This window comes from Heptranchias perlo, chromosome 2 (genome assembly GCF_035084215.1).
Source record: "Heptranchias perlo isolate sHepPer1 chromosome 2, sHepPer1.hap1, whole genome shotgun sequence".
Lineage (NCBI taxonomy): Eukaryota > Metazoa > Chordata > Chondrichthyes > Hexanchiformes > Hexanchidae > Heptranchias > Heptranchias perlo.
This window is the reverse complement of record NC_090326.1, coordinates 124,574,579-124,597,586: the sequence shown is the minus strand read 5'-3', so window position 1 is coordinate 124,597,586 and position 23,008 is coordinate 124,574,579. Positions and strand designations below refer to the sequence as shown.

The following is a 23,008-nucleotide window of genomic DNA, read 5'->3' as shown; positions in this document are numbered from 1 at the left end:
AAATGGGCAGAAACATGGCAGATGAAATTTAAATGCAGAGAAGTGTGAACTGGTACATTTTGGTAGAAAGAATGAAGAAAGGCAATATAAATTAAATGGTACAACTTTAAAGGGGGTATCTTTGAAGGTTGCAGAGCAAGTTGAGAAGGCCGTTAAAAAAGCACATGGAATCCAGGCCTCCTTCTGTGCTGTAACATACTATGATACTATGATTTTAAATAAAAAGGTTAACATCAGAATGTTTTAAAGTGTTCACATGTTCCTGTGTTAATGTATAATCTCACCCAACAGTGACTTCAGGTTAGTAAGCTCACCAGCACCCATCTGGAGTTTCTTCATAATTTGTTTGTATATATATATTTATATAATTTGTTTTCTCTAATGGAAGCCTTATAAAAAGAAATTGGCATATGTGCACGAGAAGCCGTTATTCTAAAAAGAGTTTCACAATTTTGTAATTTTCGTTAAACATCAGTGTACATTAGAAAATTGTCCCCACACCAAATTTACAATCCAACAGGTATAAAATAAAACAATTAAGCAGATTTCAATATCACCTCTCTTCTACTGCATAAAATTATGTAAAGTACTCTTAATTGATACATATAAAATATATTATCTGTGTGTATAAAATGTGAGGAGGTGGGGGAATTTTGACAAAAGCTCATTTTTTCTTTCTCTTCCTTTATCCCTCAGGAGATTCTAATGGTGATCTAATTACCAGACTGTGTGGACAGTCTGCTCCAACTATTCCACTGGTGATGCCCTTCCCCCAAATCTGGGTTCACTTCCTATCTAATCCATTAGTGGAAGATATTGGCTTTTTTGCCAAATACAGCTTTACAGGTCAGTACTTTTACTTCAGACTAGTTGCCCATTAATGGTATTTTCAGATCTTAAAAGAAAGAAATTGAAGAGATTGATAGATTTTTGTTAAGCAAAGATATTAAGGGATATGGGGCTAAGGTGGGTATATGGAGTTAAGTCACAGTTCGGTCATGATCTCATTGAATGGCGGAACAGGCTCGAGGGGCTGAATGGCCTACTCCTGTTCCTATGTTCCTAAAGCCTGAAAATTACACTGAATGATATGATTGAAGAAAAGTTAATATTCCCTTCTCCACTATTTTAATGAGGCATAAGTCATTTAAAATAAATGGTTGATGTCTCTGTTAAAATAACGGGTAGAAAAGTTTGATACGGAAGAAGTAAATACAACTTAATTTTAAAGTTTAAATTCTTCAATAAATTTTCCATCACTGCATAAAGCCAAGTGTTATATTTACGAGACTGTAAGCATTTTAATTAGTTTTCAATAAATGGGTTTTCTTCCAGTACACCTTGTCAGAAATTCTAATTACTATGTTATGTGAAGCTTAGAAATCAAACTCTATTGTTTGTGTTAGAGATAAGATAAAATTGTGTATAGATTTCTGTATTAAAAAGAACTAGCGTATGTACAGTAAACTGAATCCTAGCACTGTGGTGTATTTTGGGATTATTCCAGTTGTGTAAAAGGTAAATTCACTGATCCCACACTCCCAGTGGGGAGCAGCATCCGAAGGGATTATGGGTCAGATTTAGGGCTACAACACTGCAGTGCCGACTCTCTAACCTGCACCCACTTTGAGTGTTGACCCCCCACTGTGAGCACAGAACTACCATATAGAAACAACTCGCAGTATTCCTCACTATGGCATAGAATCCCAATATATAAACTGTCTCATTCCTTTCCATTGCATAATATTTAAATTGTTATACAAGAATAAACTTTTTAGCCAGGATTTTTTATATTACTGAGAGCACTAAATACAGACATTCCATTGCTAAAGTTCATCTGGGGCTACCAGCACAAACTTAAAACTTATTTGAATTGATGATATGGAAAGTCCAAAAGAGTCCAAAATTAGTATTTCTTAGCAGGAGTTAATCCTGAGCTGAGCATCAATGCTTCTTATCAAAACAATTGAGCTATTTTTGATGGGATCCAGCTGCGTTTACTCTACATAATTTGTGAAATAATTCAATAACATAGGCTGTTCTCTTGAAGCTTTTTACAGGTCCTGCTGCAGACATTCATAAAGGGTAGGAAAAATAGAGACTGGATTTCTGTACAGTGTGGAAGCCGATATTTTATCCTCACCACTGTTTCACATGTTTCAATTGTTCTCTATGGGAGTGTCTCCATGGAAAAGTGTTTAGGATATCTTTTTGTTTGGGGAGAGAGAGAGTCAGAAGAGTCATATGTAATTTTTGTCACAATGACATTTTGTATAAGTAACCTAGAATCATAGAATCTTACAGCACAGAAGGAGGCTATTTAGCTCGTCGTGCCTGTGTCGACTCTTTGAAAGAGCTGTCCAATTAAGTCCCACTCCCCAGCTTTTTCCTCATAACCCTGCAAATTAACCCTCTTCCCTTTGTGTGAAAAAAGTTCTCCTCATTTCCCCTCAGTGGTTTTGACAATTATTTTAAATCTATGACCTCTGGTTACTGACCCACTTGCCAGTGGAAACAGTTTCTCCCTATTTGTGTTGTCAAAACCCCTCATTATTTTGAATACCTCTATTACGTCTCCCCTTAACCATAGGAACAGGAGTATGCCATTTAGCCCCCCTAGCCTGTTCCACCATTCAATGAGATCATGGCTGATCCATATTACTCGCCTTAGCCCCTTATCCCTTAATACCTTTGCTTAACAAAAATTTATCAATCTCAGATTTAAAATTAACAATTGAGTTAGCATCAACTGCCATTTGCAGAAGAGAGTTCCAAACTGCTACCACCCTTTGCGAGTAGAAGTGTTTCCTAACTTCACTCCTGAAAGTCCTGACTTTACTTTTAGACCATGTCCCCTAGTTCTAGACTCCCCAACCAGCGGCAATAGTTTCTCTCTATCTACCCTATTAGTTCCCCTTAATATCTTGAAAACTTTAGTCAAATCACCCCATAATCTTCTAAATTCCAAGGAATACAATCCTAGCTTATGTAATATCTCCTCGTAATTTAACCCTTGGAGTCCAGGTATCATTCCAGTAAATCTATGCTGCACTCCCTCCAAGGCCAATAAATCCTTCCTAAGGTGCAGTGTCCAGAACGGAACACAGTACTCCAGGTGTGGTCTAACCAGGACGTTGTAAAGCTGTAGCATAACTTCTACCCCCTTGTATTCTAGTCCTCTAGATATAAAGGCCAGCATTCCATTAGCCTGTTTGATTATTTTCTGTACCTGTCCATGACATTTTAATAATCTATGTAAATGGACCCCTAAATCACTTTGGAACTCCACTGTTTTGAGCTTTTCACCATTTAGAAAGTACTCTGATCTATCCTTTTTAGATCCAAAGTGGATAACCTCACAATTGCCTACATTGAAATCCATTTGCCACAGTTTTGCCCATTCACTTACTCTATTAACATCTGTCTGTAATTTTATGCTTCCATCTACACTGCTTACAATGCTGCCTATCTTTGTGTCATCAGCAAACTTGGATATGTAGCTCTCTATCCCATCATCTAAGTCAATAAATACAGTGAATAGTTAAGGCCCCAACACAGATCCCTGTGGGACTCCACGAGTCACATCTTACCAATTTGAGTATCTGCCCATTATCCCTACTCTCTGTCTCCTGCCGCTCAGCTAATTTCCTAACCAGGTCAATAATTTGTCCTCAATTCCATGAGCTTCAACTTTAGATAACAATCTCTTATGAGGGACTTTATCGAATGCCTTCTGGAAGTCCATATAAACAACATCCATAGACATTCCCGGACCACTACTTTAGTCACCTCTTCAAAAAATTCAATCAGGTTCATCAGGCATGACCTACCCTTTACAAATCCATGCTGGCTCTCTCTGATCAGCTGAAAATTTTCAAGGTTTTCAGTCACTTCATCCTTAATTATAGACTCTAGTAATTTCCCGACAACAGATGTTAGGCTAATTGGCCCATAATTCCCTGGCTGCCCCCTCTCACCTTACTTAAACAACCTTCCCTGATCCAAGGAGAACAATCCCAGCTTCTCCAATCTCTCCACATAACTGAAATCCCTCATCCCTGGTATCATCTTGGTAAACCTCCTCTGTACCCTTTCCAAGGCCTTGACATCCTTCCTAAAATATGGTGCCCAGAATTGTATACAGTACTCTAGCTGAGGCCTAACCAGTGATTTGTAAAGGTTTAGCATGACTTCCTTGTTTTTGTATTCAATGCCCCTATTTACAAAGCCAAGTATCCCATACGCTTTCTTAACCACCTTATCAACTTGCCCTGCCACCTTCAAAGATTTGTGTATATGCACCCCCAGGTCTGTCTGCTCTTGAACCCCCCCTCAAAATAGTACCATTTAGATTATACTTCCTCTCCATGTTGTTCCTCCCAAAGTACACTTCACACTTATCTGCATTAAATTGTGACTGCCATGTGTGTGCCCATTTCATCAGTCTGTCTATGTCTTCCTGAAGTCTGCTGCTACCCTCCTCACTATTTACTACGTTGCCAAGTTTTGTATCATCCACAAACTTCGAAATTGTACTCCCTATACGCAAGTCCAGGTCATTTGTATATAACAAGCAATGGTCCTAATACCAATCCCCGGGGGACTGCACTGCATACTTCACTCCAGTCAGAAAAGCATCTGTTTACCACTACTCTCTGCCTTCTATCCCATAGACAATTACATACCCAAGTTACCACTGTCCCTTTAATCCCAGGTGCTTTTATTTTCCAAATAAGTCTGTTTTGTGGTACTTCATCAAATGCCTTTTGAAACTCCATATATACAACATCTGCCGCACTACCTTCATCAACTCTCTTTGATACTTCATCAAAGAACTCATCAGGTTAGTCAGCCTGATGTTGTCTTTTGACATGAGTTACAAAAGACTTATAGAATCATAGAAATTTTAGTACAGAAGTAGGCCATTTGGCCCATCGTACGTATTTCAGTGCTAGCTCTCCCACAACAGCTACCTAGTGTAATCCCATTTTCCTGCTCTTTCCCCATATCCTTTAGTATTTTACTTCTTTAAGTATTTATCTAATTTTCCTCTTAAATGTTACGATTGACTTGACTTCAGTAGTAATGCGTAATAAAGCAGTCCATGTTCTAGTAACCCTAAAATCTTTTCATCAGGGTGGTGCTTCTTTGATGTATATAGTTTTTAATTATGGTTTCGCTCTTCTTTTTAGAGTGTGGTGGCATTCAGACCGGAGAAAAGGGATTTATTTCAAGCCCCAACTACCCATCACAATATAACCCTTTGACCCGCTGTGCGTGGATGCTGGAGGCCCCAGAAGGACACACAATAACTGTGAGTCTATTATTGAAAATGCACCAAATATTAAGATATTATTCTTCATACAATTGACCAGAAAAATATACATAATTTGTACAGCATTTTTCTGTGCAAATATGACTGCATCATTCCTCATAGGTAAGCCAGGCAAACTTTCAGAGGTGATGATGCTCCATGAAAATGGAACTAGTGAGAAGGCTGCATATAAATCACACTTCTGTTTAATTGAATTATATAACTCGCACTAGCATAGAATCTACTTCAATATTTCATAGCCATCAATTATCATAGTAAGTTCAGCACAGGAGGAGGCTATTCGGCCCATCGTGCCTGTGCCGGCTCTTTGAAAGAGCGATTCAATTAGTCCCATTCCCCTGTTCTTTCCCCATAGCCCTGTAATTTTTTTCCCTTCATTTGTGTCACATGTAGCTGTGTCATACCCTCAGTACATCAAAATCAATTGGAAATACTGTAACAGTAACGTTTGCCATTCTAACCTGCTCCATAACCTGTCACCGTTAAAAAAAACAATATTACAAGAATGCATATTATGTTTCTCCAGAGGTGGCACTGTAACCTCCCTCAGCCAGTCACCACAAACACAACTAAAAGACATATCCTGGTAGATTTCCCTCTCTGGGTGTTACCTGAGGTGCTCTGCACATGTGAGGAGGCTGCTATCCACATTTTACCCTCCCTAGCCATACCAGTGGGTCAGAGGAACTCCAGACGCAGGCTTACCCCAGCGCAAGCCACAGGAAAGTCTCCACTACCATCTCCTCCAACTAACCATACGCGATGCCATGGAAGATTCATTAGTAATCTATAATGTTTGCATTGCCTGTGTTTTTCCACTCACAGCTGAACTTCATTTACTTCGACTTAGAGCCTCATTTGACCTGTGGCTGGGACTCTGTTACAATCATGAATGGTGGGTCCTTCAGCTCCCCAATCATAGGCCAATACTGTGGATCCACCTCAGCTGAGACGATTAAATCTGGTTCAAACAAATTGTTCATCATCTTTAGCTCTGGCCACAGTGCGCAACATGGTGGTTTCTATGCCACGTGGATGTCTGATTCGGCAGGTAAGAGAATGATTTTTGATAAAGTAGCTATCGTTTCTGAACTTTACTACAAAAAGTTTCCTAAATCCTTATTAGCTGCATTCAGTTCTGTGTACTTTATTTAATTTACAGTTATTGGGCAGAACAACTATTGGCCACTGATACAACCCTATGGGGTCGAGTTTCTGCTCATTTACACCAGTAATATCAAAGCAATCTGAGCGAAATCGGCTGAGCCAGTGCAAAAGATCAGGGAATTTTAAACGTAAGTGAATTATGCCCAAAATCACTTACGTTCATGTTTTCCGTGATCTTTTACACTGGTTTAAGGTTCAATTCGCTCGAATCAGGCCCCACCCACAAAACTGGCCCCAGTCAAAATTGCGAGAATCCGCCAATTGTGCTGGTTAGGGAAGGCTCTTCAAATTGCGTTCATTTTCTTAGGCGCACAGGCACTAGTGGGCATGTTTTTAAAAAATGTTCATATCAAAAAATATTTAATTTACTAAGAAACTGTCTAGTGTACACCAATGAAACTGGTAAACGGATCAGTATGTTTTAAGTCATTTTCAGTGATTTTAAATCAGGTTACTCACAGGTGGAGGACTGGACACTTTTATTAAAGATGCTTATTTTTGATGATAAACATATTTTCAGCTGTATTAATAAAACTGCACCAGGTTACCACTCTTAAACCACTCTAACCAGCGCAATTTTGAGCGCATTTTGGGCACAATTCCCCGATTGTGCCCAAAGTGGAAACTCTTCTCCTCTATGTTTGGTGCAGTTGTCATTAGCAATCCAGTTATGTCACCCCATTTTTGCTTTTTTTTAATTTGACTGTGAAATTTCATGACTGGCTTAATAAGGCAGCGTTGTTCTCTCTTTTATTATTAATAGACAACAAGATGCCTTTACAACTCCCAACTGACTTTTGAGAGTAAAATATACAAGTAGAAAGTCCCAGTGAACGAGGAACAATCCATTCTCAGTACATTGACACTGAGGGGATTAGATCTCCAGCACTGTTTCAGCACATTGGCCGCATTTGTGGCATCTGGACATTCCCAGCAAAATGACATCATAGTTCAGTAATGATTAGGCCATAACCTCACTTTTTAAACAGCTGGTTATTAGAAGATTATTTACCAGACAGCATAATCCAGTGTTTAGCAGTACACTGTTCTCCACTGGTTAACACTTGTTATTAACATCTTTTAGGAAAGGCAAAGACTGAGTCTAAAATAGGGTTGCCAACTCTGGTTGGAAGTATTCCTGGAGGTTTGATCATGTGACATTCTGACCATGTGACACCTGATCACATGACTTTTACAAACATCATTGCATTTACCTTATAAAGGTTGGGTCCCCTGTAGTTGAGTATTTTTGCTCATAGTTTCACACCAGCAGCTGTTGTGCAACAAGTTCCAAGAACCAAGAGGCCGGCCATGAGCAGGAAGAGGGGAAACCGAGGAACCCCCCCTTCAGAGACCCCTTCCCCACTTTAGTGACCCTCCCTCCCCCACCCCCATTTCAAAGATCCCCCCATCCCATTCCAGAGATTCCCCCCCCCCCCCCCCCATTGCAAGATTTACTCTTGGAAATGTCCCACTGCTGGAAAATTATATTGCAAGTGCTCTACATCCTCAATTAACTTTTAAATTTGAAACATAGGTTTGGTATTAACTAACCTAATCTATGTAAACCTATTCACATTAAACTTAGAGTCAATGGAACTTGCATGTTTCATGATTGTATTGCTGCTGCCTTTAAAAATGCCCAATTTATCCATCATGCAAACTTGCAACATTTTTTTTCAATCTTAATTATTATAAATTGACATAAAATAATAAATGTGCAAACATTTAGTCCACTTAGTTCGTACATTTCTTTATCTTCAGATTTTAGTCTATGTAAGTCAATAAATTTTTAATGACAAATTCAACCCTTGCCCTGGAGGGATTAATGTTTATTGGATAGAGACAACTGTTACCAATAAACTGAGGACAAGCTTCCTGTTATTTTCCATGCTGGCAGATGTTTTAGGGAGATAAATCTCAATAGAAACATAAAATGTTCTAAAAATATAGTCAACGGCAAACCGTGCAATATCTGCAGCAGTAATAATCTTGTTAGTGGTGAGCTGTTGGCAAAAATGGAGTCCTAATTGTCACAATCTCGAAATGCGTAATTCTCTTGTGCTTATCTTTGATATTGTCCACCAATCTTCTGCATATCTATTGACCTCTCCAACTGCAAGTCCTTTTGTATTTGTGTTGAAAGATTAGCTTTAGTTACAGAAATTGCAGACAGACTTTCATGGGCTCGATGTTAGCAGGGCTGCGGGTTCGCGGCGGGGGGGCTATTGCGCGCCCTGCGAAATCAGTCTGCCCCCCGCGCGATCGCAGCCTAATTAGATCCACTTACCTGGTCTTCCGGGTTCCCCACTGCTGATCTGCATGTCAGGCGGGCTGCGCATGCGTAGTAAGCTCTGTCAGCTGGAGGAGCTCTATTTAAAGGGGCAGTCCTCCACTGACAGATGCTGCAACAAATAGGAAAAATTACAGCATGGAGCAGCCCAGGGGGAAGGCTGCTCCCAGTTTAATGATGCCTCACTCCAGGTATCATTAGATGGGGTGAGGAGGAGGGGGAGGACAGAAATCTTCCCCCCGGCGGGCGGGAGGAAGCGGCCTGCCTCTTCCACCAGGAAGGCGCTCCAATGACCTCAGTAGGTTAGCCAAAGTGAGTACACTTACTCATTCCCCTACACTCCATCTGCCACATCACCACCCCCACCCCACATCTCCTTCTGCACTGCCAACACTACTCTGTCACATCACCCCTCATACCCACTCAAAGCTCATCCTCATCTTACCTGCACTTACTCACCTCCCCAGTACTCATCCCTCCACTACCACTCAACCCAATCCTCATACAATCTCATGGCTCTATCTCATACTCACCCTCTTGTGCATCTCTTTCACAGTCAGCCTCACTCAACCTGCCACTACCTGTGCTGCAGCCACAGGGCATGCATCACATATGTGCAGTCGGCAGCGTAAGGCAAACGTGTCGTGAGCATGAAGGGGATGCACAAGGGTGTTTGTGGGTTTGTCATGGTTTTTACTTATATTTAATTTCTGACCAACTCACATTACATATTATATTGGCACCACTACTGCCACGTCTTTGCGAATCTTGCCTGGTTTGTGCAATAATGCCCTTTCCTGAGGATCACAATGAAGACCCACAACTGATGACACCCATTGTGTCACTGCAGAGTGGTGTAGGTGTATTTGCAGGGCTCTTTTGTGGATTCGTTGGCGATGTCCCTGGTGGCACCCTGGAAGGATGCGGAGGAGAAGTTGTTGAGGGCAGTGGTGACTTTGACAGCGACAGGTAAGAAGATGGTGCTCGGGCCAACCGGGAGCAGCTCGGCATGAAAGAGGCTGCAGATGTCCACGACTACATGTCGAGTGACTCTGAGCCTCCGTGTGCACTGCTGCTCAGAGAGGTCCAGGAAGCTGAGCCTCGGTCTGTGGACCCTGTGGCGAGGGTAGTGCCCTCTGTGACGCATCTCTCTCTGCGGTTGCCCTCCCTCCTGCTGTGCAGGTGGATGTGTCACAGCACTCTGTTGTGGAGCTCCACGTGTCAGAGGTGGACGGCGTGGCCGGCTAGGCTGGTGAGGCTGGTGATGCTGTTCGCCCTCCGAGGAGGTCATGACTGCAGCTACGGCAGCCCCCATCCGGAAGATGTACATCTGAGGGGGTCCGCAAGGTAGGTACATGTGTCTGGACCCCGGGGTAAGTGTGCAAGTTGGTGATTTTGATTGTCAGGAGGAGGGTGGTGGAGGCCAAACTTTGTCCCAAGTGACAGAGCGGCCTCCTGCAATGAGTGAGGGTCTCCCACCCCCACCTGTCAAATGGACCTTTGCAGCTGCTACAGGCTGACAGCTGCAACATGTCCATTTCAACTGGGAGTGTTTCCCCCAGTGTGGGAAACAGTCCCAATTGTATATAAAATCCCACCCCTCCTCACATATTCCCTTAATCAGGTCAGTTAATGACCTGAAATACCTACGTAAATACTTTTAAGTGGCATCCCGCTGGCTTTAATTGCCTGCGGGATTCCCACCTGCGGGGGCTGCGCGCACACCCCGGCGTGTCTGTGGGGAACCCGGAAGTGGGCGGGTTGGAGCCGGGCTCCGGACCCTCTCCGGGTTTCCCCGATTTTCGGAGCCCCCCCTGCCAGGAACGCACCTGGTAGCGGGTGCTAAAATGAAGCCCCATGTTTTTGGAATTTGAAGTTTAATTCCTCCCAAACATCACAAAGCAGACCCACTGTTGCTGTTGTTCTATATCATACTGCTGTCTGACTCTTTTCAACCATGGTGGTGTCCTACACTATGGGCATTGGCTTTTCACCTAGGTTTTCAAAAAATTACCATGTTGACTATATTAGCCACCTGAATTTCTTATTACTTTAATCAGTTTATCAGGATATTTTCTTTGAACCATAATTAAAGGTGCTTACAAAAAAGGTTTATTTCAATGTAACTATGTTGGTACTCATACACCTACTTGGTTCTTTCTAAGAGTTTGCAATTGAAATCTCTGCAGTGTTTTCACATTGAACCTATCAAAAGTATGCACTTTTTTTTTAACCTGTACTTTGGTATTGTGATTCAAGCACATATGCCTGGAAGTTACATTGGTCTTGTTTTTTTTTTGCTCAAAAACATCTTCTAAAATCCCATCTTTAGTTTTCCCTTGCCCACTGTGACAGGTTAAATAAATCACAAGCACAGTAGCATTAATTAGAATGCTTTTGGTTTTTAAAGTAGAAACAAAGTAGAGTTGTGCATAATTGCCTTTGTTTTTGTGAAACATGCACCAGGAAAGCTTTCAGCATTCAATTCTCTTCTGTCTTTTGCTTAGAAAAGAAAAGTTCAGAAATCAGTTTATAGTATGAGGAAAGACACTAAGAAAAATAAATACATTTTTTGTTAACATTCATTAAAGCCCATTCTGTCTCTCTATCTGGCTAGCTGTCTTTGACTTACGTTCTCTCTCAACTAAAAAAATGTGAAGGAAACTCAAATATCCTTTTGTGCCATGAGGAGACATACCCTTCCACTAGCACTGAGAGAATCCCACTGATGTATGCTGGAAAATTGTGCACATGCCACACACTCATACTGCTGCATCTCCCTTCAGTTAATGAGTGATAGCTATGGGGAAAAAACCCAAGAGGCTGAGGCCTTCAAGTAAAATTGTAATGAAGGTATTCAAAGATACAAAAGATAATTGATTAAGGAAGTTTAATCATGTGAAATATCTAATATTCAATGTCAATTATTTAATGTTTAATATTTAATACATTACAAAGCTTTAGACATGAGAAATTTCAGTTACTCAATAAGTGTAGTATAAATAATTTAGATTTTTTTTGTACCATTTGTTGGTTGGGTTTCAGTTTTATGAGTCTGCTTAATTACAGGTGAGTCGGAGTAGTTTCAGGACTTCTGATTTTTAAAAACAATTTAAACCAATCAAAATATATGATGTCAGGGAATGACACTGGAGTGTTACAAACAGGAATTGTTGCTCTATCACACCATGTTTAACGTAGTATTTTACTGTAAATGTAACCAATAAAATTTATTCTCTGGCACAATATACCTCCTCTGCATTTTTAATTTAATAATTTGAAATGGTTCATGACTGACAGTTATAAGATGAGTTTTTAAGAAGTAAAGATGTCCCAGGGGTTGTGTTAAGACAGAATCCATATGAATAGGGTTAAGGAATAGGAAGGGAAATGGTACAATTTTTAGGGAAGTGAGATAAAGGGAGAGAACTGCAGACAGTTCAAAGAGACACATGAGAAGAACAGGGCAATAATGTTGGGTGATTTGAACTTTCCGAAGATAGACTGGATTTAGGGTAATGCATGTGGTCAAAGTGGGGAATGCTTTTTAGAATATATCCAGAACTGTTTCCAAGAGCAGCATGTTAAGTTATAAGGGATTATTTACAGAACTGTATTTAATTTCAATGGAGAAATAGAGATTAAAATATACATAACTGAGATTTTAACATGCTTAGTACAATGTATAATGTGCATGGAATCACTCTATTTATTCATAACCATAGAGCTAGCAAACATGAATAATTTAGTAAGCTTCAAGTTTAGAAGGAATATTTTTCTAGATTAGTAGAAGTATAGAGAGGAATCCAAACTAAAGTAGTTAATATTGTGTTGATTAAAGCCTTAAAAAAAAGCTAGATTTCTATCTAGTTAGAAACAGGATTGAGGACTGTAAGGTTAAATATATGAAGATGATCAAATGCCATGTAAATATAATGGTTTCTGAACTATTGAGGCCTTGGAAATGTCATGCTAAGGTAGTCAACTGGTCTAGGATATATAATGTCAGCTATAAAGATAGGTAGGCATTCTGGAGTTTTGCTTGCTTTAATTTTGGGACAGAGAGCAACTTTGCAGAACCTTTCCTGACAAAGTCAAGTAAGTTGGATGGAATCCATGCCTGTGGATTGTACCTGGTCTGTGAAAGGAACAAGTCTCATGTTATGATGCGTGAAATTAATCCAGCTTTAGAAGTTACTCCGCTGTTATGTAGTGTAAATGGAGTCAGGTCTTGACTTTGGAGAACACTCAGTTTTCAACATATAGCTTGAGTGAGTTTTATAAATTAAGTAACAGCAATAACATCAACTTGCATTTATATAGCATCTTTAACACAGTAAAATGTCCTAAGGTGAAATCAGACAAAAATTGGCATCAAGTCAAAGAAGTAGACATTAGGGCAGGTGACCAAAAGTTAGGCCAAAGAGGTAGGTTTTAAGGACAGTCTTAAAGAAGGAAAGAGAGGCGGAGAGGTTTAGGGAAGGACTTCAAGAAGCCACAGCCGCCAATGGTGGGGTGAAGGAAGTGGAGGATGGACAAGAGGCCAGAGCTGGAGGAATATAGAGCTCTCAGAGCGGAACCCGACAGAAGCAATGCTACCTGAGATTCCTAGTTTGAAACCCAGCAATGTGACCAACCCAGAGAGAGAGAGATGGAGATGAAATTAATGATTCCACTGCAGGTTTTATAATTAATAATCAAACTTTTGAACTTTGGCAATCCTAAATACAAATATATTTCCTTTCTGATAGGTTGTGGTGGCATTGTCCATGCAGACAGTGGCTCTTTCAATTCACCAAACTGGCCACAGAATTTTCCTGAAAATAGCGAATGTACTTGGAAGATTATAGCCCATGAGAGCAAACACCTCGAAATCACTTTTGATGAGAATTTCCAGATTCCAGACAGCACCAGTGACTGTGGCACCAGCTATGTGAAGGTTAGTGCCTTGAAGAACACGTTTGTTTTTTAAACTGAAGAGATTAAAAATAATGGGGTAGAATTTCAGTTTTTGAATCTTGAACCAACGTAAAAGATCGCGGAAAACGCCAAAAGTGGTTTAGGTCATAACTCACTTACGTTAAAAATTCCCCGATCTTCTGCGCTGGTTTAGCCGATTCTGCCCAGATTGCACTGATATAACTTTTTTTTTATTCGTTCATGGGATGTGGGCGTCGCTGGCGAGGCCAGCATTTATTGCCCATCCCTAATTGCCCTTGAGAAGGTGGTGGTGAGCCGCCTTCTTGAACCGCTGCAATCCGTGTGGTGAAGGTTCTCCCACATTGCTGTTAGGAAGGGAGTTCCAGGATTTTGACCCAGCGATGATGAAGGAACAGCGATATATTTCCAAGTCGGGATGGTGTGTGCTTTGGAGGGGAACGTGCAGGTGGTGTTGTTCCCATGTGCCTGCTGCCCTTGTCCTTTTAGGTGGTAGAGGTCACGGGTTTGGGAGGTGCTGTCGAAGAAGCCTTGGCGAGTTGCTGCAGTGCATGATGGTACACACTGCAGCCACAGTGCACTGGTGGTGAAGGGAGTGAATGTTTAGGGTGGTGGATGGGGTGCCAATCAAGCGGGCTGCTTTGTCCTGGATGGTGTCGAGCTTCTTGAGTGTTGTTGGAGCTGCACTCATCCAGGCAAGTGGAGAGTATTCCATCACATTCCTGACTTGTGCTTTGGAGATGGTGGAAAGGCTTTGGGGAGTCAGGAGGTGAGTCACTCGCGCAGAATACCTAGCCTCTTACCTGCTCTTGTAGCCACAGTATTTATGTGGCTGGTCCAGTTAAATTTCTGGTCAATGGTGATCCCCAGGATGTTGATTGTGGGGCTTTCGGCGATGGTAACGCCGTTGAATGTCAAGGGGAGGTGGTTAGACTCTCTCTTGTTGGAGATGGTCATTGCCTGGGACTTGTCTGGTGCCAATGTTACTTGGCATTTATCAGCCCAAGCCTGGATGTTATCCAGGACTTGCTGCATGCGGGCACGGACTGCTTCATAATCTGTGGGGTTGAATGCAACTGAACACTGTGCAATCATCAGCGAAAATCCCCATTTCTGACCTTATGATGTAACTAGCTTAACTAGATAGCTTAACTAGATATAACTAGCATAAACAAGCGGAAACTCAACCCCAATAAATTCAACTCCCCATATGTTCAGTGTGCAAAAGTACTATCGAGGTCCGAGTCTCGTTTGTGCTGAGTTAGCTAATCTCAGTCGGGATGGCAGAAGGGGTGCTCAGCATCACAATGAGATTTAAGCATCGATTTTCACTCTGAGTGAGTGATGAGCTGACAGGGACAATGGTGAGCTGGCGGGGCGAGCAGTGAGCGATGAGTTGGTGGGATGAGCGGTGAGCATGGAGCTGGCGGGGCAAGTGGTGAGTGTGAGCTGGTGGGGCGAGTGGTGAGTGTGAGCTGGTGGGGCGAGCAGTGAGCGATGAGTGTGAGCTGGCGGGGCGAGTGGTGAGTGTGGAGCTGGAGGGGCGAGTGGTGAGTGTGGAGCTGGAGGGGCGAGTGGTGAGTGTGGAGCTGGAGGGGCGAGTGGTGAGTGTGGAGCTGGAGGGGCGAGTGGTGAGTGTGGAGCTGGCGGGCGAGTGGTGAGTGTGGAGCTGGAGGGGCGAGTGGTGAGTGTGGAGCTGGCGGGGCGAGTGGTGAGTGTGGAGCTGGAGGGGCGAGTGGTGAGTGTGGAGCAGGTGGGGCGAGTGGTGAGTGTGGAGCTGGAGGGGCGAGTGGTGAGTGTGGAGCTGGAGGGGCGAGTGGTGAGTGTGGAGCTGGCGGGGCGAGTGGTGAGTGTGGAGCTGGCGGGCGAGTGGTGAGTGTGAGCTGGCGGGGCGAGTGGTGAGTGTGGAGCTGGAGGGGCGAGTGGTGAGTGTGGAGCTGGAGGGGCGAGTGGTGAGTGTGGAGCAGGTGGGGCGAGTGGTGAGTGTGGAGCTGGAGGGGCGAGTGGTGAGTGTGGAGCTGGAGGGGCGAGTGGTGAGTGTGGAGCTGGAGGGGCGAGTGGTGAGTGTGGAGCTGGAGGGGCGAGTGGTGAGTGTGGAGCTGGAGGGGCGAGTGGTGAGTGTGGAGCTGGAGGGGCGAGTGGTGAGTGTGGAGCTGGCGGGCGAGTGGTGAGTGTGGAGCTGGAGGGGCGAGTGGTGAGTGTGGAGCTGGAGGGGCGAGTGGTGAGTGTGGAGCTGGCGGGGCGAGTGGTGAGTGTGGAGCTGGAGGGGCGAGTAGTGAGTGTGGAGCCGGAGGGGCGAGTGGTGAGTGTGGAGCTGGAGGGGCGAGTGGTGAGTGTGGAGCTGGAGGGGCGAGTGGTGAGTGTGGAGCTGGAGGGGCGAGTGGTGAGTGTGGAGCTGGAGGGGCGAGTGGTGAGTGTGGAGCTGGCGGGGTGAGTGGTGAGTGTGGAGCTGGAGGGGCGAGTGGTGAGTGTGAGCTGGAGGGGCGAGTGGTGAGTGTGAGCTGGCGGGGCGAGTGGTGAGTGTGAGCTGGCGGGGCGAGTGGTGAGTGTGGAGCTGGAGGGGCGAGTGGTGAGTGTGAGCTGGCGGGGCGAGTGGTGAGTGTGAGCTGGCGGGGCGAGTGGTGAGTGTGGAGCAGGCGGGGCGAGTGGTGAGTGTGGAGCAGGCGGGGCGAGTGGTGAGTGTGGAGCTGGAGGGGCGAGTGGTGAGTGTGGAGCTGGAGGGGCGAGTGGTGAGTGTGGAGCTGGAGGGGCGAGCAGTGAGCGGTGAGTGTGGAGCTGGAGGGGCGAGTGGTGAGTGTGGAGCTGGCGGGACGAGTGGTGAGTGGTGAGTGTGGAGCTGGAGGGGCGAGTGGTGAGTGTGGAGCTGGCGGGGCGAGTGGTGAGTGTGGAGCTGGCGGGGCGAGTGGTGAGTGTGGAGCTGGAGGGGCGAGTGGTGAGTGTGGAGCTGGAGGGGCGAGTGGTGAGTGTGGATCTGGAGGGGTGAGTGGTGAGTGTGGAGCTGGAGGGGCGAGTGGTGAGCGGTGAGTGTGGAGCTGGAGGGGCGAGTGGTGAGTGTGGAGCTGGAGGGGCGAGTGGTGAGTGTGGAGCTGGAGGGGCGAGTGGTGAGTGTGGAGCTGGAGGGGCGAGTGGTGAGTGTGGAGCTGGCGGGGCGAGTGGTGAGTGTGGAGCTGGAGGGGCGAGTGGTGAGTGTGGAGCTGGAGGGGCGAGTGGTGAGTGTGGAGCTGGAGGGGCGAGTGGTGAGTGTGGAGCTGGAGGGGCGAGTGGTGAGTGTGGAGCTGGAGGGGCGAGTGGTGAGCGGTGAGTGTGAGCTGGCGGGGCGAGTGGTGAGTGTGGAGCTGGAGGGGCGAGCAGTGAGCGGTGAGTGTGAGCTGGCGGGGCGAGTGGTGAGTGTGGAGCTGGCGGGGCGAGTGGTGAGTGTGAGCTGGCGGGGCGAGTGGTGAGTGTGGAGCTGGCGGGGCGAGTGGTGAGTGTGGAGCTGGCGGGGCGAGTGGTGAGTGTGAGCTGGCAGGGCGAGTGGTGAGTGTGAGCTGGCGGGGCGAGTGGTGAGTGTGGAGCTGGAGGGGCGAGTGGTGAGTGTGGAGCTGGAGGGGCGAGCAGTGAGCGGTGAGTGTGAGCTGGCGGGGCGAGTGGTGAGTGTGGAGCTGGCGGGGCGAGTGGTGAGTGTGAGCTAGCGGGGCGAGTGGTGAGTGTGAGCTGGCGGGGCGAGTGGTGAGTGTGGAGCTGGCGGGGCGAGTGGTGAGTGTGGAGCTGGCGGGGCGAGTGGTGAGTGTGGAGCTGGCGGGGCGAGTGGTGAGTGTGAGCTGGCGGGGCGAGTGGTGAGTGTGAGCTGGCGGGGCGAGTGGTGAGTGGTGAGTGTGGAGCTGGCGGGGCGAGTGGTGAGTGTGGAGCTGGCGGGGCGAGTGGTGAGTGTGGAGCTGGCGGGGCGAGTGGTGAGTGTGGAGCTGGCGGGGCGAGTGGTGAGTGTGAGCTGGCGGGGCGAGTGGTGAGTGTGGAGCTGGCGGGGCGAGTGGTGAGTGTGAGCTGGCGGGGCGAGTGGTGAGTGTGAGCTGGCGGGGCGAGTGGTGAGTGTGAGCTGGCGGGGCGAGTGGTGAGTGTGAGCTGGCGGGGCGAGTGGTGAGTGTGGAGCTGGAGGGGCGAGTGTTGAGTGTGGAGCTGGCGGGGCGAGTGGTGAGTGTGGAGCTGGCGGGGCGAGTGGTGAGTGTGAGCTGGCGGGGCGAGTGGTGAGTGTGAGCTGGCGGGGCGAGTGGTGAGTGTGAGCTGGCGGGGCGAGTGGTGAGTGGTGAGTGTGAGCTGGCGGGGCGAGTGGTGAGTGTGGAGCTGGCGGGGCGAGTGGTGAGTGTGGAGCTGGCGGGCGAGTGGTGAGTGTGGAGCTGGCGGGGCGAGTGGTGAGTGTGAGCTGGCGGGGCGAGTGGTGAGTGTGGAGCTGGCGGGGCGAGTGGTGAGTGTGAGCTGGCGGGGCGAGTGGTGAGTGTGAGCTGGCGGGGCGAGTGGTGAGTGTGAGCTGGCGGGGCGAGTGGTGAGTGTGGAGCTGGCGGGGCGAGTGGTGAGTGTGGAGCCTGGCGGGGCGAGTGGTGAGTGTGAGCTGGCGGGGCGAGTGGTGAGTGTGAGCTGGCGGGGCGAGTGGTGAGTGTGAGCTGGCGGGGCGAGTGGTGAGTGTGGAGCTGGCGGGGCGAGTGGTGAGTGGTGAGTGTGAGCTGGCGGGGCGAGTGGTGAGTGTGGAGCTGGCGGGCGAGTGGTGAGTGTGGAGCTGGAGGGGCGAGTGGTGAGTGTGAGCTGGCGGGGCGAGTGGTGAGTGGTGAGTGTGGAGCTGGCGGGGCGAGTGGTGAGTGTGGAGCAGGCGGGGCGAGTGGTGAGTGTGGAGCAGGTGGGGCGAGTGGTGAGTGTGGAGCTGGAGGGGCGAGTGGTGAGTGTGGAGCTGGCGGGGCGAGTGGTGAGTGTGAGCTGGAGGGGCGAGTGGTGAGTGTGGAGCTGGCGGGGCGAGTGGTGAGTGTGGAGCTGGCGGGGCGAGTGGTGAGTGTGGAGCAGGTGGGGCGAGTGGTGAGTGTGGAGCTGGAGGGGCGAGTGGTGAGTGTGGAGCTGGAGGGGCGAGTGGTGAGTGTGGAGCTGGCGGGGCGAGTGGTGAGTGTGGAGCAGGTGGGGCGAGTGGTGAGTGTGGAGCTGGAGGGGCGAGTGGTGAGTGTGGAGCTGGAGGGGCGAGTGGTGAGTGTGGAGCTGGAGGGGCGAGTGGTGAGTGTGAGCTGGCGGGGCGAGTGGTGAGTGTGGAGCTGGCGGGGCGAGTGGTGAGTGTGGAGCTGGCGGGCGAGTGGCGAGTGTGGAGCAGGCGGGCGAGTGGTGAGTGTGGAGCAGGCGGGGTGAGTGGTGAGTGTGGAGCTGGAGGGGCGAGTGGTGAGTGTGGATCTGGCGGGGCGAGTGGTGAGTGTGAGCTGGCGGGGCGAGTGGTGAGTGTGGAGCAGGTGGGGCGAGTGGTGAGTGTGGAGCAGGTGGGGCGAGTGGTGAGTGTGGAGCAGGTGGGGCGAGTGGTGAGTGTGGAGCTGGCGGGGCGAGTGGTGAGTGTGGAGCAGGCGGGGCGAGTGGTGAGTGTGAGCTGGAGGGGCGAGTGGTGAGTGTGGAGCTGGAGGGGCGAGTGGTGAGTGTGGAGCTGGCGGGGCGAGTGGTGAGTGTGAGCTGGAGGGGCGAGTGGTGAGTGTGGAGCAGGCGGGGCGAGTGGTGAGTGTGGAGCTGGCGGGGCGAGTGGTGAGTGTGAGCTGGCGGGCGAGTGGTGAGTGTGGAGCAGGCGGGGTGAGTGGTGAGTGTGGAGCAGGCGGGGCGAGTGGTGAGTGTGGAGCTGGAGGGGCGAGTGGTGAGTGTGGATCTGGCGGGGCGAGTGGTGAGTGTGAGCTGGCGGGGCGAGTGGTGAGTGTGGAGCTGGCGGGGCGAGTGGTGAGTGGTGAGTGTGGAGCTGGCGGGGCGAGTGGTGAGTGTGAGCTGGCGGGGCGAGTGGTGAGTGGTGAGTGTGAGCTGGCGGGGTGAGTGGTGAGTGTGGAGCTGGCGGGGCGAGTGGTGAGTGTGGAGCTGGCGGGCGAGTGGTGAGTGTGGATCTGGCGGGGCGAGTGGTGAGTGTGGATCTGGCGGGGCGAGTGGTGAGTGTGAGCTGGCGGGGCGAGTGGTGAGTGTGAGCTGGCGGGGCGAGTGGTGAGTGTGAGCTGGCGGGGCGAGTGGTGAGTGTGGAGCAGGTGGGGCGAGTGGTGAGTGTGGAGCTGGAGGGGCGAGTGGTGAGTGTGAGCTGGCAGGGCGAGTGGTGAGTGTGAGCTGGCAGGGCGAGTGGTGAGTGGTGAGTGTGGAGCTGGCGGGCGAGTGGTGAGTGTGAGCTGGCGGGGCGAGTGGTGAGTGTGAGCTGGCAGGGCGAGCAGTGAGCGGTGAGTGTGGAGCTGGCGGGGCGAGTGGTGAGTGTGAGCTGGCAGGGCGAGTGGTGAGTGTGAGCTGGCAGGGCGAGTGGTGAGTGGTGAGTGTGGAGCTGGCGGGCGAGTGGTGAGTGTGAGCTGGCGGGGCGAGTGGTGAGTGTGGAGCTGGAGGGGCGAGTGGTGAGTGTGGAGCTGGCGGGGCGAGTGGTGAGTGTGGAGCTGGAGGGGCGAGTGGTGAGTGTGGAGCTGGAGGGGCGAGTGGTGAGTGTGGAGCTGGAGGGGCGAGTGGTGAGTGTGAGCTGGCGGGGCGAGTGGTGAGTGTGGAGCTGGAGGGGCGAGTGGTGAGTGTGGAGCTGGCGGGGCGAGTGGTGAGTGTGGAGCAGGCGGGGCGAGTGGTGAGTGTGGAGCAGGCGGGGCGAGTGGTGAGTGTGGAGCTGGAGGGGCGAGTGGTGAGTGTGGATCTGGCGGGGCGAGTGGTGAGTGTGAGCTGGCGGGGCGAGTGGTGAGTGTGGAGCTGGCGGGGCGAGTGGTGAGTGGTGAGTGTGGAGCTGGCGGGGCGAGTGGTGAGTGTGAGCTGGCGGGGCGAGTGGTGAGTGGTGAGTGTGAGCTGGCGGGGTGAGTGGTGAGTGTGGAGCTGGCGGGGCGAGTGGTGAGTGTGGAGCTGGCGGGCGAGTGGTGAGTGTGGATCTGGCGGGGCGAGTGGTGAGTGTGGATCTGGCGGGGCGAGTGGTGAGTGTGAGCTGGCGGGGCGAGTGGTGAGTGTGAGCTGGCGGGGCGAGTGGTGAGTGTGAGCTGGCGGGGCGAGTGGTGAGTGTGAGCTGGCGGGGCGAGTGGTGAGTGTGGAGCTGGCGGGGCGAGTGGTGAGTGTGGAGCTGGCGGGGCGAGTGGTGAGTGTGGAGCTGGCGGGGCGAGTGGTGAGTGTGAGCTGGCGGGGCGAGTGGTGAGTGTGAGCTGGCGGGGCGAGTGGTGAGTGTGAGCTGGCGGGGCGAGTGGTGAGTGTGGATCTGGCGGGGCGAGTGGTGAGTGTGGAGCTGGCGGGGCGAGTGGTGAGTGTGGAGCTGGCGGGGCGAGTGGTGAGTGTGGAGCTGGCGGGGCGAGTGGTGAGTGTGGAGCTGGCGGGGCGAGTGGTGAGTGTGGAGCTGGCGGGCGAGTGGTGAGTGTGAGCTGGCGGGGCGAGTGGTGAGTGTGGAGCTGGCGGGCGAGTGGTGAGTGTGAGCTGGCGGGGCGAGTGGTGAGTGGCGAGTGTGGAACTGGCGGGGCGAGTGGTGAGTGTGAGCTGGCGGGGCGAGTGGTGAGTGGCGAGTGTGGAGCTGGCGGGGCGAGTGGTGAGTGTGGAGCTGGCGGGGCGAGTGGTGAGTGTGAGCTGGCGGGGCGAGTGGTGAGTGTGAGCTGGCGGGGCGAGTGGTGAGTGTGAGCTGGCGGGGCGAGTGGTGAGTGTGAGCTGGCGGGGCGAGTGGTGAGTGTGGAGCTGGCGGGGCGAGTGGTGAGTGTGGAGCTGGCGGGGCGAGTGGTGAGTGTGAGCTGGCGGGGCGAGTGGTGAGTGTGAGCTGGCGGGGCGAGTGGTGAGTGGTGAGTGTGGAGCCTGGCGGGGCGAGTGGTGAGTGTGAGCTGGCGGGGCGAGTGGTGAGTGTGAGCTGGCGGGGCGAGTGGTGAGTGGTGAGTGTGGAGCCTGGCGGGGCGAGTGGTGAGTGTGAGCTGGCGGGGCGAGTGGTGAGTGTGGAGCTGGCGGGGCGAGTGGTGAGTGTGGAGCTGGCGGGCGAGTGGTGAGTGTGGAGCTGGCGGGGCGAGTGGTGAGTGTGAGCTGGCGGGGCGAGTGGTGAGCGGTGAGTGTGAGCTGGCGGGGCGAGCAGTGAGTGGTGAGTGTGGAGCTGGCGGGCGAGTGGTGAGTGTGGAGCTGGCGGGGCGAGTGGTGAGTGGTGAGTGTGAGCTGGCGGGGCGAGTGGTGAGTGGTGAGTGTGAGCTGGCGGGGCGAGTGGTGAGTGTGGAGCTGGCGGGCGAGTGGTGAGTGTGGAGCTGGCGGGGCGAGTGGTGAGTGTGAGCTGGCGGGGCGAGTGGTGAGTGTGGAGCTGGCGGGCGAGTGGTGAGTGTGGAGCTGGCGGGGCGAGTGGTGAGTGTGAGCTGGCGGGGCGAGTGGTGAGTGTGGAGCTGGCGGGCGAGTGGTGAGTGTGGAGCTGGCGGGGCGAGTGGTGAGTGTGAGCTGGCGGGGCGAGTGGTGAGTGGTGAGTGTGAGCTGGCGGGGCGAGTGGTGAGTGTGGAGCTGGCGGGGCGAGTGGTGAGTGTGGAGCTGGCGGGGCGAGTGGTGAGTGTGGAGCAGGCGGGGCGAGTGGTGAGTGTGGAGCAGGCGGGGCGAGTGGTGAGTGTGGAGCTGGCGGGGCGAGTGGTGAGTGTGAGCTGGCGGGGCGAGTGGTGAGTGTGGAGCTGGAGGGGCGAGTGGTGAGTGTGGAGCTGGAGGGGCGAGTGGTGAGTGTGGAGCAGGTGGGGCGAGTGGTGAGTGTGGAGCAGGTGGGGCGAGTGGTGAGTGTGGAGCTGGCGGGGCGAGTGGTGAGTGGTGAGTGTGGAGCTGGCGGGCGAGTGGTGAGTGTGAGCTGGCGGGGCGAGTGGTGAGTGTGAGCTGGCAGGGCGAGCAGTGAGCGGTGAGTGTGGAGCTGGCGGGGCGAGTGGTGAGTGTGAGCTGGCAGGGCGAGTGGTGAGTGTGAGCTGGCAGGGCGAGTGGTGAGTGGTGAGTGTGGAGCTGGCGGGCGAGTGGTGAGTGTGAGCTGGCGGGGCGAGTGGTGAGTGTGGAGCTGGAGGGGCGAGTGGTGAGTGTGGAGCTGGCGGGGCGAGTGGTGAGTGTGGAGCTGGAGGGGCGAGTGGTGAGTGTGGAGCTGGAGGGGCGAGTGGTGAGTGTGGAGCTGG

At 50.5% G+C, this 23,008-nt stretch overlaps 1 protein-coding gene across 1 annotated transcript in view; it reads left to right on the top strand.

Annotated features, from left to right (window-relative positions):
* Positions 1–23,008, top strand: part of cubn (cubilin (intrinsic factor-cobalamin receptor)) — a 347,393-nt gene that overhangs the window by 228,255 nt on the left and 96,130 nt on the right. Inside the window, exon 40 of the mRNA XM_068007070.1 lies at positions 13,547–13,734. Within this exon, the coding sequence (XP_067863171.1) occupies positions 13,547–13,734 (188 nt within the window). The remainder of the gene's footprint in view (positions 1–13,546; positions 13,735–23,008) is intronic.